Source organism: Eublepharis macularius, chromosome 11, assembly GCF_028583425.1.
Source record: "Eublepharis macularius isolate TG4126 chromosome 11, MPM_Emac_v1.0, whole genome shotgun sequence".
NCBI lineage: Eukaryota > Metazoa > Chordata > Lepidosauria > Squamata > Eublepharidae > Eublepharis > Eublepharis macularius.
Genome location: NC_072800.1, coordinates 27,830,808 through 27,847,830, shown reverse-complemented (window position 1 = coordinate 27,847,830; position 17,023 = coordinate 27,830,808). Strand labels below are relative to the sequence as shown.

General features: G+C 42.8%; 1 protein-coding gene across 3 annotated transcripts; it reads right to left on the bottom strand.

Moving 5' to 3' along the window:
- Positions 1-760: 760 nt before the first annotated feature.
- KBTBD2 (kelch repeat and BTB domain containing 2) lies at positions 761-15,972 on the bottom strand. Of its 3 annotated transcripts, none has more exons than XM_054992089.1 (5): positions 15,854-15,972; positions 13,117-13,240; positions 9,000-9,525; positions 7,063-7,228; positions 761-4,700 (listed from the first exon to the last, which is right to left on the bottom strand). In XM_054992089.1, the coding sequence occupies exons 3-5, from the start codon at positions 9,167-9,169 to the stop codon at positions 3,165-3,167; spliced, it is 1,872 nt and encodes a 623-aa protein (XP_054848064.1). In that variant the 5' UTR covers positions 9,170-9,525; positions 13,117-13,240; positions 15,854-15,972; the 3' UTR covers positions 761-3,164. The 3 variants fall into 3 exon arrangements, with proteins under 3 accessions (XP_054848064.1, XP_054848066.1, XP_054848067.1); XM_054992091.1 differs by lacking the exon at positions 15,854-15,972 and adding an exon at positions 13,881-13,905; XM_054992092.1 differs by lacking the exon at positions 13,117-13,240.
- Between the last annotated feature and the right edge of the window lie 1,051 nt (positions 15,973-17,023).

Here is a 17,023-nt window from a genome sequence, read left to right as displayed (position 1 = left end):
ATTAATATCCAAAACAAATATACTGAATTTAAAATTGCCAGTTGTCTACCTTCACACATCCCAAAACTGTAGCCATTAGGCTAGTCCTACAAAATGTTCCACTACCCAACACTGAAGAATCTTGCTTTTGTCCCAGCTCCCCCAAGCCCAACTTCTGTTACTACTTCATGTATACTACTTACAATAAATGTGAGTCTACAGGATAAGGACAGCATACTCACTTGCAGGCCAAATTAATCGGTGGTCTAAATACCAACTGCCCAAACTAATAGCCAGCAATGAAACTTTCCCTCTTATATGCCTGTTAATGTCTCCTATGAAGTTGTTTCAGTTTACACACAAAAAAAGGTGTTCCTGTTCCAGTAATTTGCTTCATGTATACAGGGCCTCACAGAAACGATCTTCAAACACGCATTCACTTTTTTGTTGTATATACTGTCTTAATTACAAGTTCAAAAGGTTTTACTTTAATATTTATACAGCAGACAATCCTGTTCCAAGTAATTCAGTCATAGCTGCATATAAGAGATCCCACCCACCCCAGTTCTTTCAGGAATAACTTGCTCATGTAACATCAAGGCCATAAATTAACTCCCTCTGCAAGTTACAACAATAAAGCAAGTTACAAACAATATTTTAAAAGTGAGTTAAAGAAAATAATTACCACAGAATGTTTAATATTAGACAATTTAAAAGAAAAATGCTCAACAAGACCAGTAGAAGCATCTATTGACAGAAGAAAGCTGAATGATAATAGAAAGTGAATCTTTTAATATTTCAGCTGTTTGCCTGGGATTCAGAAACAGGGATAAAGAAAATCCCCCATACAGTGGGTTGCAACCAGTGGACTTTTCTGCTGAGAAACGGGGAAGGACACATCCTCTTTGATCACCTATATAGGCTACACAGAGAATCGTGAAGCTTTCATGGGTGGTGGTGGGGGGGTAGTTTTCATGGAAGAAAACTAGCGATTGAGTGAAAAAGCTGGGTGGATCCCACCCATCTTCTCTTCTCACTCTCCTCAATGAAAGCTTGTTATTGCAGAAACAAACAAGCCAACAGAAAACCCTGATCACACAATAAAGGTCAGAGTAGTAATCATTAGAAGTTTGCAATGACAGTATAAAAACGGAGTCCTAGTCTGAGCAAAAATTGCTCAAATGCCTAACAAGAATTTGGCTTCTGAATTTATTCACAGCTGCCTCTGACCATACATTCTGTTAACTCTTTCCATCTCAAGAAGGGGTATCCCCCCCACACACTGCATAAAAAGATCTACTCATAATTTCTAGTCCATAAAAGTTCATTCAACAACATGTGAATGTCTTTAAGGCGGCACAAAACAGTTTTTGCTGAAGCAAACTAATATAACTATTCCTCTGGAATCTTAGCTTCAATGAGAGCCCCAAAATTAAAAGCAGGAACAGCAAGAAGCACAAGTAGCTCATTGTTCTTCTTACCTCTTAGAACAGAACAGCATCTAACTAGTTTGGAGACAGGTTGTATATATCAGCAGAGCAGAAATACGGCAAGTTCTATTTTAGCTGATATAGAAGCACATGGAAGAGGAAGCATGTAGCATGCTCCCTTTCTGTTATCCCCACTTCTCTACATGGGTGAAGCTAACCATCATATTAAATGCCACTACTTTATTAGATAATGCAAGGTTTGAAGGTCTGTGAGATTCAGAGAACAGATATGCCTTCTAAATTGAATCAGATACTACTGTTTCCAACATAAAGATATAGTTATATACAGAGTAAACACACTTTGATTCTGTTTTTTTAATAAATTAATATCATTCAAAATACAGTGCCAGAACATGATGCAGCTGAACATGCTAGTATGATCCATCATGAAGCACCTGTGCTCATGTAATATTGGTGGCACCCAGCTACTGCTAGTGGTTCCTGGGATTAATGCCAGAGCAGCACTAGTCAACTGCTCTCTTGCGCAGAAGGGTACAGAGTATTCCTGAACATTCTGCTCCCCTCCCCCGCAAAAGAAAAACACAAAAACAGCTAAGGGGTATCTCTACACACAGTCACTCTACAGTAATGCTTGTTATTAAATTAACAAAAAAGACCTGGTTAATCCATTATACATCTGAATGGGATGGGGGGAACATAAGCAGCAGGAAATAATATGCATGAGCCAATGTTTCTGAAATACAGAATGTGGAGTCATTTACTGATCCAAAACTCCACAGAGACCCGCACTAGGAGGGGCTGGCAATTCTTGCAAGCCCAGCAATGTAAGTTCACACCTGGTAAACTACCAGCTGCTCGGAAGACCTGTATTCTAAATAGACAGGTATAAGTTAGTGAAAATACATGCACCTAATAATAATACAGCTTGACTGAACCCGCAGTCATTTTGCCCTGCATGTCACTGTAAAATGGAAGATCTACCCTTCCTACCACAGGTAGATCCATTGGATTTGTTTCTTCTTTTACATGGCATTATTATACCAACACAGCTGTTGTATATTAAGTGCAGCACATCCCATTAGGCCACACTGAATCTACTGTAACTAGCACATACAAAGATTTCCAGAACTCAATCATATACAACTGGAAGATACTTTCAGAGCAATTGACATATCATCCTAAAAACAGATGCAGCTTTTGTGAACATTTCCTGAACTAAATGCCTTCACAGGACTAAATGTTTAGACAATAAGCAGATGCTTTAAGCTTGTAATATACATAGGCTTGGATCCAGCAACACACAAGCAGAAACACAAACAGCACAGTTCCACTTGCACAAAATCTTGTGCAACACTTAGAACTTTCGATATATATAGGGCCCAGAAACTGGTTGCACAACGTCTTGCACAAGCAGAAATGCAAAGGACGACACAGGAAGTGTGACTTGCCAAGCAGCTACCATGTTTTTTTTCCCTTGCATTTCTTCTTGCACAAGCGCTCTATCTAGCACAAGTGAAAATTTTGAGCTGGATCCAACCCATAGAGATCCCATCAGTGGGATTGTTTTAGATTATGGAAGCATACCTGCTTGAAAATTTCACTGATTTACACTCAATGGCCACAAATGTTATATAGGGCATACATACAAGACAGTCTTTTTTTTAGTTTCCAGCTGTTTTTCATATAGAATTTATGATTACCAATTATAAGCATGCAGTCTCTAGATTTTGAGAGCTATACAGGTGGCAATGTAACCATCTCTCCGTGCAGCTCAAATTCATCAGCTCCATCTGGTGGAAAGAGATATGGTGGAGGCTTCCATGGAGATTCTTCAAGGCAAGATGGGTACAGTTTTCCCACAGTGCATCGAAAGTCTTTCCCTAGGTCCCATAGCACCCGCTCAGAAATATGTTGCCGCAAGAACCACCGGTCAAGATCCATATCGTACTGATAGGTGGCATACTTGGCTCTCTCATTCATGTGGGTTTCTCGTATGAACACACACAAAGAGTTTGAGATTACAACAGCTCTAACGCAGGGGTCAGAATACCGCTTGGCAGGAATATTGGCTGCCATTCGCCATTCATTTTTATTCACATCATAGACTTCCACAGTTACGGAAGACCCATCTACAGTGCTAGTTGGGAGTCTTATACCAGAGTTGCTGCCAACATGCAAGCCTCCAATGTAAAATATTTTATCTCCAAAAGCAGCAGCTGAAGCAAAACATCTACTAGTCTGTCTCATAGCCATTTCAACCCAAGCGTCTGATCTAGGGAAGTAACAGTACATCAAATTGTGTGCCATTACATAAATGCAATTATGAACAGCAACTGCCGTACTCCATTGCCATGCACAGGGCAATGGGCTTACCATGGTCCACTCGTCTCTCTCAGTATCATATCTTTCTACAGTTCTCCTGTTGAGCTCTCCACCGACGTTGTCTCCTCCAATTGCATAGATGTGGCCTTCACAGCAAACCAGAGATGGCTTTATGCGAACAAACAGCATTGGACTCTTCGGAAACCAAGTGTTCTGCTGGGCATCAAACCAGTAAAAACAATTCACAGTTCGGAAGGCAACCTGAAGTTTGCTAGTTTTGCTGTGATTGGTTTTTGTGTTTTTCAGTGGAATTTGCCCACCTGCTATATAAATATCATTATCAGGAGTTACAAGTGTTCCAACCTTATGCAAATCAGCAGGAGGGCTGCAGAGCTTGTAAACTTTTTCAGCCTGTGGGCTGTAACATACTGAAGAGTAAAGATTACCAGGATTTTCAGCAGTAGCTTCAATGAAGATCATCATCTCCTCTTTAGTCATTCCGAGCCTTGGCTTAAAAAACTTAGGCATAGATTTATACAAGCCTTGAACCACAACTGACTTATCATTTGGTGGCAAGCCTTGAAACCAAGCTCTCTGTGTTACTTCAGAAAGTGCATCAATTCTTATCTGGCTAAGAACAGACGACAAATACTGTGATCTAGATTCTGTGTTGTACTCCAGCCACAACATAGCAGCTTCACGAACTGTCTCCTCCTTCTCCACATTTAAGTTGTCACTGCTCAGAATATCTACCAGCAGATCATGAGAGAGCTGCATGAAAGCATCTTGATGGTATACAGCTGTAAACTTGTGTTCTACCATCCTCTTAGCACTCTGTTTTAACTCTTCACAGCTGAAAAGGTCAGCAAAACTCAAGAGCCGCACACAGTTCTCTGCATTTATTTTTTTTATTAAGTATTCTCTACACCTCTGTAATACATCTTCTACCTGCAAGGGAGAAAACATTCACATTAGAAGCAAAGTACTGCTTATGTTAAAGTTGGTACAATCTATAAGAACCACAACCATACACTTAACAACAGAAAAGGGAGAAATCTAATACATTCCCTTGGATGTAGTTGTTCCACATTTTATTGAACTTCTGCTTCGCAAGAGCGAAAAGATCAGTTACAGAGTGGAGGCCTCTTCCCACACTGAAGACAAACACATGCTAGGGTTGTTTGCAGCCTAGAACTAAGGAACGAAACAAACTGCCTGCAAACACAGTCTGCCAAGGCAGAACTCGCCCAACTGACAGTATCACTCAATCTCTGAATGATTAAGTATTACAGTTGTACAGTGGTTCTCAAATTGGATAGCAGCTCATAGGTAGATCATAGGGCCCAGATGGAAAAGGAAAAAGGAGGAGGGTGTAGTTCTAAGGAAAATTTGGGTTTCTGCATACTATGTGAAATGGCCATGAAATACATTCTGTTTTCCAGCACTGCTATTTTATAAACAAGCATGATTAAGTTATAAACTTGTTCAGTGCTAACTTATGTGGGATTCCTGTGTTTTATGGGAGGGGAGAGTAGAGCGGAGTTACTTCAAAAGTGGGTCCTGAAAAGCAGAAGTGTAGAAGTAAGCAAAGTGAATTATGAATAGTAAAGTTCATATGTGGATTGCAGGTTGAGAACCACAAGTGTAAATTGGGTATTAACATATTTTCTTAGAATCTAAAAGCCAGTCTAAAAATTTAGGAGCCAGACTCATTTTTCAGCATTCATGGTTTTATATTTTAATGACCGAATATTCTCATTATTGCTACCATAGCACTTAATCCTAAACTCTTCATAGTTTCTTGTAATTTTATTAAAACTAAAACAAATGTGTTGTAGTGAATAAGTAAATACAGTGACGACCCCAGATGTCATTACCTTAACAAAAAGCTAATCTCGAACCCTAGCCTTACTTCTCTCAAATTTCTCATTCTATTACTACGTTTAAAGGCCCCATTTAGTGGAACAGAAAACAACTGGTTAAGATAAGAATTCATCCACGACCACTTAAAGGCGCAAAATTTTATTACATATGAACCAGCAAAACAAGAACTCCATACACATTTATTTTATCTCACACAACAAAACAAGCAGTTTGCCACCCATCCCGATGGGTTCTTGTACATAGAGGGACTGTGCAATAAAAATGCCACAATGTTTTTACTGAAGTGTTTTAATTACTATGCCGCCTGTTTTATATTTCTATTGTGATCCACTCTGAGCCTGGTTCTCAGAGAGCGTGTAATACAAATAGAACAGCCAGGCTTTGACAGGAGCATGTGCCATATCTGTTGGGCACTTCAGAAATGTTCTGAGGAATCTGTGCAGATCCAGGGGTCTCTGGAGGTGGATCATTAATATGACCCCCCCAATGGTTCCAGAGTCTCTACTGTCTAAATCTAACCAAAGTAATAGTGGTGGATCCATGGCCAAGAAATTATAGAAACTTCATTTCCAAACATTTAGTATTTATCCAGGACAGAAAAATCAAATGTGTCTAGCTACATGCACGGTGAACAGGACGGTTTAGAACAGCAGCACAGTTGTCATGGCAGCCATGAAACCCTGAGCTCCCCAAGATAAGGAAAGCATCAGCATTGATTTTGAAAGCCATGGACTAACAAACTTCAGGATTCTCAACACCAGATCCATAACCGCCTCTAATAGATCAAATAGAAAAAGTGTTGCTACCCCAAGAACCCTGATACAACAAAGAAACATCCATTTTCCTCCACCTCTACTCCACCCAACCAGGACTCAGTACCAGGTTAGTTTTTCATCCAGAAGTAGGCTTAGCGTGATTGACATTTTACCAAGGACTGATCTGGCACTGAGCAAAAACAACTGTTTCAGGCCCTATGGCATCCAGACGACTATCAGGATGAAGATGGTTGGAGGATCAGAAAAAGAGAAAGGTCCTATTGTCTGATCTCATTCTCTTTATCTGGTCCATCCTTCTATCAACATATCCCTTCTATCTGTAATCACTTCCTCCCCAAAATCATTAATATTGATAGCATTAGTAATAAAAGTGTTACATGCCAATTCTAAAAGGAGTTCGCGTAGGTTTTTAAAGTCTCCCTTCCTTGTCAGACAGCTTATAATTACACCCTTAACATGAAACATGCAAATACTTCTATGGCAATGTATATTAATATTCCTCAGGATATTTTTCATCTCTATCTTCAAAATGCACAAACTGTCTTGAAAACAAAATTTGTTTATACATTTAATTTAAGTTCAATCATTACATAGTTTAGATGTAAATTCTGGACAATATACATTCTAGAAAAATTATAGAGAATTCCTACCTGTAAGAAACAGGCTGTTTCATAAAGCTGTTCAACTGTTGTGTCATTTATTGCCAAATTACCCGTGTAAGCATAAGTTATGATGATTTGTAAAGTGGCTGCATCCACATTCCTCAGATGGATATGGGTTTGTTTGCTTTCACTCAATCCGCTCATGAACATAGCCCTGAGAAATAAACACAAAAACATTAACTTAACCAGTTTCTAGCTTCTGTTGCAAATTTTCCAGCCCTTTTCAAGATTAGAATGCCCTTCCTCCTTTCCACTTGAAAGATGGTTTGTAAAGGAGCACCAATCACACAGTTTTGTTTAGAAGTAGGTGGACCATATCCACTTAATCATAGGTAAATTCATATAAAGAAATTATCTGATCCCCAGATTGGCTTTCCATGTGGCAGAATATAAAACATCTGACTGCTGACCCTTCAGGAAGTCAGAGCAAGAGCCACAGAACTAGTCTGGAAAGCCTAGCTGTGGCCATGGGTGGTGTGTGCCTTTCACTAAAAAACCCCAGGCGCCAAAGGAGACCAAGAAGTCCTACTCTGGCAACATTTAGAGCCGACATAGTTCTGTTTCCCTTCTGCAGTCTTTGGTAGGGATAGGTGTAGTTTCTGCCCAACAGCTGGCAGCACTGAATCAGTTTTGGTATTTACTTCTAGACTGTGGGTGCTAGCCAGTCAACACCTTGAACACATGGAGACACTTTACCACCCCAAACATGCTAGATTTAGCCTTTGGTTCTGGTTAAAAAAAAAAAACCCTGACACCTAAATACCGCATATGCACTTAACAAAGCACTCAAATTCAAGAGCATTTACTAGTAAAATACAAGCATCTTATAATAGTTGTTCTGCTCATTTGAGGAAATCACATTTATTTACCTTCCAAGTAAGTTTAACTCCCCTTTCAAGTAGTCACTGTATATCTATGCCCTAGGGACAGCAAGACAGTTAATTTTGCTTATTTCCTGAAGTACTTGATTATTAAAGTTACCACTTCCAAGATAGCTGCGGTGAAATAATTTTGTTCTGGGATGGTGTCTATTTTTTTAGATGACCTGTAAGTTGCCAATATTTTCTGATACTCCCAGGATAATGGCAAGCAATGCTGGGTCACGGATACTGCGTTCATTTCATTTAACCATACCAGAAAATTTCAAATAGTTAGAAATCAGGAAGCAAAACATGTGGGGGAAACATGTGCATCCTAGCACTCTCTATCCCATTTCAGAGATCTCTACACCCTTGAGTTCATCCTTAGTGGCATGGTGATCTCAATTACATCTTATTTGACCTAATGAACTGCTTGCAAGGCACCCTCCCCAATCACTATACTACTTAAGTTAAATAGGAAGCACGCTAATCTCCCTAACCCAAAGACTGAAAATCTTCAACATTAATGGGATCCATCCCCTATTTTATTGATTTTATTTAAATAGCTATACCCTGCCTTATCTTCACAAGCTCAAGGTAGCTAGCATGAGTTCATATAATTTTACTTTTTGGGTCCCGCCCCTCTAACACCACCATAAAACAATAGCTATCTGTTTCTTTTCCCTTAGATATACTTGCCATCAACCCTAGAGCAACAATGAGCAACAACTTTAGATCTTACCCCCACTAAACAGACTTCCTTCCATAACAACCCTGGCCCCACAAAATAGAAAGCTGCCTGCATAAAATAGCAATACCAGAAAGCCACATTCTTATAATACAACTTTCCTCCTTCCAGCACAGTGCTCCTATGGTCCTTCAAGTGGTTTGAGCTGTGCATGCTGATCTAGTCTTCCCATGTTAAAATGTATTTTAGTCCTTCATTTTAAAGTTATCATCAGAACCAACAACAAAACTATGCTATACATTGAGGTTTTAAACGTTTCAGTAGCAGCATTATTTAACACATTTTTTCATGAGAAAAACAATGCTTTAAGCACATACCTGAAATAAGAGCTACATGTAGCAAGAACCATCTTATGGCATGGGAATTCAGTGCCCTCAACAATTAAAACTATGTCAGTTAGTAATTGTTGTTCATAGAACAGCTTTAACTGCTCCAGTAAAGATACAGCATATTCCGTATTGATCTGCCTTTCTTCCTGGGTAGACATGACTATGTTCCATTAATATTTCCAGGATCAGATTAGAGAAGCCACTTTATTTTGGCAGGCCAGATCAAGCAACCATTTCTTGAAAAACTGAAGAGACTACAGGGGATCCTTTACAAGCTTTATTAAGACATTTATCAATTGTGGACTAAACTGCTGAATCAAGAATGCTTCAGACTTTGACCCACTCCCAGGTCACAGTATGCTTATTTGGTGTCCATGTGTTCTCCTGAGACTTTCAAGAACGACTGCCAAACTTTTCGTGAGCTTTCCAGTGATGTAGCACATTGGCAAACAAATGCAATTTGCGAGGTAGGTTTTCTTGAAACATCTCTCAACCAGAGGCTCCACTTGTAAAACTAGAAGGAAAATTACAGTGTCAGTATTTTTCTAAGCCTGTTTTTCATAGCAGTTCCGTCTAAAATGCTGTTTAGTAAACAATTCAAAATGTTTATCAAGCAATTTTAACCGGAAAATAGGTGCAAAAATTAAGATTACATAAATTCAATACTGTCTTTTTACCACTACAACACATTAAGAATGCCTGTGACTAGAGAGAAAAGGCTGGCTAAGAGTACTGGTGCCGAAACGTTACAGAAATATATTCAGAACTATGACTGACCGTTCTTGCTTCTATGCCTATATTGTAAACGTCTCCTGTATAACCCCAAATATGGTTAAAAGTATCTGCCTCTCCCTAGATTAAGCAACATGAATACTGTCCTGCTCCACTTTAGTACATTTATTTATGTGGGGGTTTTTAATCCTGACTGTCTCAGGATTAAAGCATCAGGGCAGTTTAAGAAGCTGCTGAAGCTAGCATCAGGACATTAAAATCAAAAACTTCAGAAAACTTAACACGTCAGCAGACTACCACCATATCCTCTTCAGACATAATCTGCCATTCCACTTAAGACACAAAGGCCTACCTAAGGACAATCTTGCACTGCCTGCAGAATTGGGTCAACAGATTTGTATTAGATCAAATGTTCCTTCAAGCAGGTAAGTTCTCCCAACACTATGGACAATCTTTCTTGAAGGGTTATCAAAAGAATGAGTAACAGATGAAATGATTCAGCCCTGCGGAACACCACAAGGTAGATTTCATGCCTCAGATCTTGGTGATATAGATGTCAAATATTTTGCTACTGCTCGTTATACTGCAATGTACAAGATAAAGTGGCAAACATAATGTGAACATCAGAGAACTATTTCAAATCTGACCAATTATGTTGCAATTACTCAATATTATGGACCTAAAAAAAGAAAGAAAAACAGCCTATCAATCATTTTCCGCATGTAATCCCAATTCCATACCTTGGAAAGCTGTTCCTACATCTTAAATCGTCAGTGACATACACCTAGTCACTCTTTTCCTTGAATAGCCTCGAGATACATGTTTTCTGTTCCTTTATATAACTAGTTATATATATATGTTTTCTTGTTCCTTTATATAACTACTCATCTTACTATATAATTGAGTAAGCGTGTTTCAGACAACTCACTTTATACCCTGGTGCGCCACCAGAGGGCGCTGCCGCAGAGGAAAGCCCAAGAAACTCACCATATAGCTCCAGAAAACATGCTGTGGTGGGAAGCCCAGGCAGGGAACAGGAGCAGAACAGGTGGCAATGCCCTCGCTACGCCTTAACCTGTCTTGTATTAGGTACGGAGCAGGTGGCAATGCCCACCCCCCACCTTAACCCAGCTGATATTAGGAGTGGAGCAGGTAGCAATGCCCACCACCACCTTAACCCAGCTGGTATTAGTACTGGAGCAGGTGGCAATGCCTGCCTCCTTCAGCCAGTGGGTATGAGGAGTGGAGCAGGTGGCAATGCACACCCCCTGCCTTAACCCAGCTGGTATTTGGAGCGGAGCAAGTGACAATGCCCGCTCCAGCCTTAAACCAGCTGGTATTAGGAGCAGATCAGGTAGCAATGACCACCCACTGCATTAACCCAGCTGATATTAGGAACAGAGCAGGTGGCAATAAACGCCCACCTTCAGCCAGCTGGGATCAGAAGCGGAGCAGGTGGCAATGCCCAGTCTTTGCTTTAACCCAACTATTATTAGGAGCGGAGCAGGTGGCAATGCCACCCCCCACACCTTAACCCAGCTGATATTAGGAGCACAGCAGGTGGCAATGCCCTCCCCTCTTTCACCCAGCTGGGATCAGGAGCAGAGCAGGTAGATATGCCCACTCTCCTCCTTAAACCAGCCAGTATTAGGAGAGGAGCAGGTGGCAATGCCTACCTCCTGCCTTAACACAGCCGGTAATAGGAGCAGAGCAGGTGGCATTGCCCACCCTCACCTTAACCCAATTGGTATTAGGAATGGAGCAGGTGGCAATGCCCACCATCCTTCAGACAGCTGGTATTAGGAGCGGAGCATGTGGCAATTCCCATTCCTTGGCTTAACCCAGCTGGTATTAAGGAGTGAAGGAGGTGGCAATTCCCACCCCCAGCCTTATCACAACTGGCATTAGGAGCAGAGAGGTGGCAATGCGCACCCCCCACCTCAACCCAGCTGGTATTCGGAGCGGAGGAGGTGGCAATGCCCACCCCCCACCTTGACCCAGCTGATATGAGGAACAGAGCAATTGGCAATGCACACCCCCTGCCTTAACTCAGCTGGTATTAGGAGCAGAGCAGGTAGCAATGCTCACCCCCTCCTTATCACTACTGGCATTAGTAGCAGAGCAGGTGGCAATGCTCACCCTCCGCCTTAACCCCAGTTGGTATTAGGAGCAGAGCAGATGACAATGCCTGCCCCCTTCACCCAGCTGGGATCAGAAGTGGAGCAGGTGCCAATGCCTGCCCAGCATCTTCATGTGGGTGGAATCAGGCAAGAGCTGGAAGCAATTCCCTTCTTCCCTTCACCCAGCTGGGACAAGAAGTGGAGCAGGTGGCAATGCCTGCCCCCTTCAACCTACTGGAATAAGGCACTGAGCAGGCAGCAATGCCCACCCCATCCTCACCCTGTTGAAATCACGAGCCAAGCAGGCAGCAATCTCTGCCTCCCTTCAACCTGCCGGAATCAGGAGCAGTGAAGGTGGCAATGCTTGCACCCCCTTCCCCCAGATGGGATGAGGAGCGGAGCATGTAGCACAGCCCACCACCAACCTTTGTCTGTTGGGATCAGGTGAGGAGTAGGAGGTCTTCCCTTCACCCAGCAGGGAACAGGTGGCAATGCCTACCCCCCTTCACCCTGTAATCAGGCATAGAGCAGAAGGTAATGCCCATTTTCCTTTCATCCAGCTAGGATCAGGAGTGGAGCAGGTGGCAATGCCTGCCCCCCTTTTACCCGGCCTGTATCAGACGTGCAGCAGGTAGCAAAGCCCACCATCCCTTCATGTTGCTGAGATCAGGTATGGAGCAGGTGGCAATGCCCACCCCCCTGCTTCACCGGCCGGGATCTGTGAGGGATGAGGAGGGAATGCCTGCCTGCCCACTCTCCCCTTTCTAGAGCCCGTTGTATTTTTTACCACAACGGGCTTTATTTCTAGTAAGCATACAAGAGAAGTGCATGCTTTATTGTATTTAAATGTTATATTTAAAGCTTTATGCAGACTTTTTAGAGGATTGAAACTTGTAAAAAGCTACATCACTATAACAAGAGTGGAAGCTCTTGAGTTCTCCAATCCTTTTATCATGTTGGATGCAGAACAAGGAAAGAAAAAAGCTATTTTCAGCAATGATGTTCTCTTATTTGCATCTGGTGCAGGATGTAGTGTACGCTTGATTTGATTAATTGGTTCTGTACAGAGCTAATATACTGTTACAGCATAGCCTTCTAGGATGAATGGGAAAAAGTCACACTCTATCTGAAAGCATAAAATACCATTTTCCCTTCATCTCAGAAGGCTAAAGTGCAACTTGATACTACTGTCACACAGCACAATAAAATATTATCACTTAAACATTAACATGCTTCCCATCTACTTCACATACCATCAGCTCTACCACTGATCTTTAAGAACCATTAACATGTTAAAGTGCTCTGACATCAGTCTTGCGTGCAGACGATCAACAGTAAAGCCAGCATTGACAAGCACGTTCCTCAAGCACAATGAACCTGGAATACACAGACAACCCTTTGTCAGTTTTCTAAACCTGGAAAATTCATTCAATGGTTACAGCAATATGTAAATGAGAAACACATCCTTATTGCTTAAGCATTCAATATCTTACATCCTAACCCAGAACAGTCATATGTGAAGAACTATGGTGATCCATTCTCTTTAAAACAGCAGCAGGAGAATCGTACCATGTGAAGAAAAGTTAAACAAACTAGGATCCAACACGGCTCATTTTTAAGATCTCTAATGTGAGGAAAGCAGTTTTATGACAATTATGAATTGCTGTAACTGACAACACACTATCAAATTACACAAAAACCTGGTTTTAAAGTCCTACAAATGACATGTTGTCCACTGTTCTAATGACAGTAAACAGCCATGATCTCATACCACTATAAAGTTGAAGGACCAAATGTTCTAATATTAAAGTTGATTACTCTTCCTCCAATAATTAATTCAGCATACCAAATGCATCTTCATAACTCAAAAAATAAGGGAAAAATTAAGAGCAACAACAATAGGACTTCTACTATACAGCCTGACTCCTAAACTAGAACAAACTGGAAGCAGCCAAGCTGTTAGACCAAGTTATGCCACACCATTTCTTCCCCCTCTTCACCTCTCATACATCCCTACCTTGTTTTACGCAACCCATTATGGACAAAAAGAGAAGCCCTTTGCTTTCAGTTTTTCATTTCCTGATCAGGATGCTTAAAGTCCTAAACCAGGAGGAATAGCCACCATATTTACCTGAAAGAATCACTAGGTTTTCGCCCCAGCAGTGCTCTCAAAACACACGAGGGGAGGGGGGGTTTCACTTAAATTCACATTCAAGTTATGAGAATGTACTGTAATAAAGAACTTTGCATATAACCTTTTAAAGGGGGCTATTTTCCTTTTAGGTAAAATATAGTGTTCACAAGGGGAACAACAGCTGAGCTCATGCACAAAAAGAAGCCCTCCTTGTCAGTTACCCAATTCATTCTTAACTAATTTTATCCAAAAGTTTAATTGAGGATTCTTCCATACCTAAGAGACCGAGTTTTTTATTTACTTCATTTGTATCTCACCTTTCTCTACAAAGAGAACCCAAAGCAACTTACATAGTTCTCCACTCCGTTTTATCCTCCCTGTGAGGTAAGTAAGTCTGAGAAGGCCCAAGGTCATGCAGCAAACTTCCATAGCAGAGCAGAGATTCGAACTTGGGTATCCCAGATCCTAGCCCAACACTCTAACCTCTACAGCACCCTGGCTTTCTAACTAGTCTTAATGTCAACTCCCAATCACTGCAGATAAGTTAGTCAACAGCATCTTGACTACTTGTACCCAAAATGTTACATTTTGAGCAATCTCCAGTCCTGAGAGCCTTGCCTGTACAACAATCTAACAACTCTTCCTTTGAGACACAAAGATAGAAGCAGATGGAAGCAGGTGATCTGCCCACTGTTCTCAAACATCGTAAGACAACATGAGTTTTATTCACATTGTAATGGTGTAGTTTCTACCTAAAGTGAAATAACTCCACAGTAGGTCCACAAATTAGTGTCTGGTGAGTGCTTTTTCTCATGATGAAATATACTAATCACGACTTTACATCTCTAGTTAGTTTCCTTGAGAGAGAAAAAAGATTATTCGCCTCACCCTCCAGGGCGATAAATACTATCTTTTACCCACTAGGAGGCTATCCTGCCATAACCTTATCTGATTTCCTTCTCAAGGTGCTGGGAATGTTTTCTAATTACAGCCCTATAAAAAGCCGCAACATGAACATCTGTAACAGTTTCAGGTAGGTAGCTGCATTGATGCGCACCAGAACAGCAGCAATTCAGTTCAATGGCACCTCAGAGACCAACAAGATTTTCCAGGTGTAAGTTTTAGCCAGCCAGAGTTCCCTCCCTCCTTCTGCCGTGTCTGAAGAAGGGGGCTCCGACACTCGAAAACTTACACCCGGAAAATCTTGTTGGTCTGAGATGCCACTGGACTCAAACCTTGCTATCCAAAACAGCTCCCCTCCACCAGCTCCCCCCACCCCGTGCCTATAGACGACTGCGGCTGCAATGCAGCCCTTTACCTGAACTAGAGATGGAGGCAGGCCAGGCACGACATCATTTATTAGATGTCTGCTCCCCTCCGCATCTCTCTCTCTGCATCCCAAATATCACCTCCTCCACCCGCAGAGCATCAGCGCCTTCCGACTGCACTCAGCCGCACTACGGCTGCCAGGGTCGGGGGGGGGGGGGTCGCCTGGCTGCAGGGCTACCAAGCGCCCCGCTCCAGCACCGCCGCTTGGGGGGGGGGGGGCTCCGCAATGGTCGCACTAGGCCTACCAAGGCAGCCCCCGAGAAGGGCAGCCTTCCACCCGCCCTCCCACGGCGGCCCCACCTCGGCCCTCAGGACGCTGCAGGGGAGCCGGTACGCTCCCCTGGCAGAGCCAGGCCGCTTCCCTCCTCCACCTCCCCAGGGGCCGCACCCAGGCAGTGGGGAAGGCAACGACGCCTCTTCCCTCGGCTGTTTCCCCTCAAAGGCGCCGCCGCCGCCTCCCCTCACGGGGGGCAAAGGCCTTTCCAAGAGACGAAAACTGGGCCGGCCGGCCGGCCGCTTTCGCTCACCTCCACAAGTCGCTGGCCCAGCGCCGCTGCCGCCTCAGCCTCTCCGGAGCCTCCCGGGCGCGGAGAAAGAGCCCCGGCGGAGGGATACACGGAGACTGCGCGCGCTCTCACCTCGCCTTTCCGCCCGCCCCCGACGTCCGTTGAGAAGGAGAGACGGCGCGAGCGCAGACTCCGAGCGGATGTGGGCGGGCGGCAACGGCCGAGAAGATGTGCGCATGTGCAGCACTTCCACCGCTTACCCCCTCCCCCCGCACTTTTGAAAAGGCGTTCGCCCTTCCTTGCGTTTGCGCACGCGCACCTTTGCGAGTCACGAGGGGAAAAAACCTCTCCGTCTGTTACGCGCATCGGCGGCTTAACGTTACAGCGAGAGTGCGGTGGACAGCGGGGAGCTACAGCCTGTGATTCCAGTCTTTCCTCTACCGCGCCCCCTTTTGGGCGAAAGCTGTCACTGCAACGTGAATCTTCTAAGCGTTACCAGAGAAATAAAAGATGGGAGTGAGATTCCGATATAACAAGGGCTGTGTGCTTTTGTACCGCTCTTCTAGACAGACTACTGCCGGCCCAGAGTGGGGGGCCAAAGGCAGTACTGTTATCCGGACAATACATTTGATGAAGTGCGGTGGAGAAAGTTGCCAGGTTTTGAGGGGGGCGCATGTATGTTCTTGACTACTCCGGAACCTGCACAAGAACTGACCACCAGATCGCAAAAGCTTCCTGCTTATTTGTTCGGTTGTTTGTTTGTTTGTTACTTTCGATTTTTATTCCGCCCTCCCTGCACAGGCATGCTCAGGGCGGATTACATCCAGTAAAAACATTCCTACAAAATTTTACATCTTAAAACATTCCTACAAAACTTTACATCTTTAAACTATTTAAAAACAACAACAGTGCAACAATACAATGTAAAATTAAAAATATACAAGATAGCAACACTCAGCTTGTGCGTACTATCCAATTACAAACAATATCTTTATGTTCATGCCACCCATAAACATTTTCCCAAGAAACGTTTCATTTCACATTAATAGAACTCAATTTGTAGTTTTCACTGACTACACATCTGTGCACCTGCTACTTCCATGAAGTCTTTTAGACGGCAGCTTTAAATGTTAAGTATACATTGCATTCAGACACACATAACCGACCTTTGACAATTCAATGGTTTTAGAC

Bases quoted from the DNA above. Each gene is read 5' to 3' on its own strand.
- KBTBD2 (XM_054992089.1), bottom strand. From the start codon at position 9,169: ATGTCTACCCAGGAAGAAAGGCAGATCAATACGGAATATGCTGTATCT. The intron at 7,229-8,999 runs GTATGTGCTTAA...TTTATTTCTCAG, and splicing joins ACATGTAGCTCTTATTTCAG to GGCTATGTTCATGAGCGGAT. The intron at 4,701-7,062 runs GTAGGAATTCTC...TCTCCCTTGCAG, and splicing joins AAACAGCCTGTTTCTTACAG to GTAGAAGATGTATTACAGAG.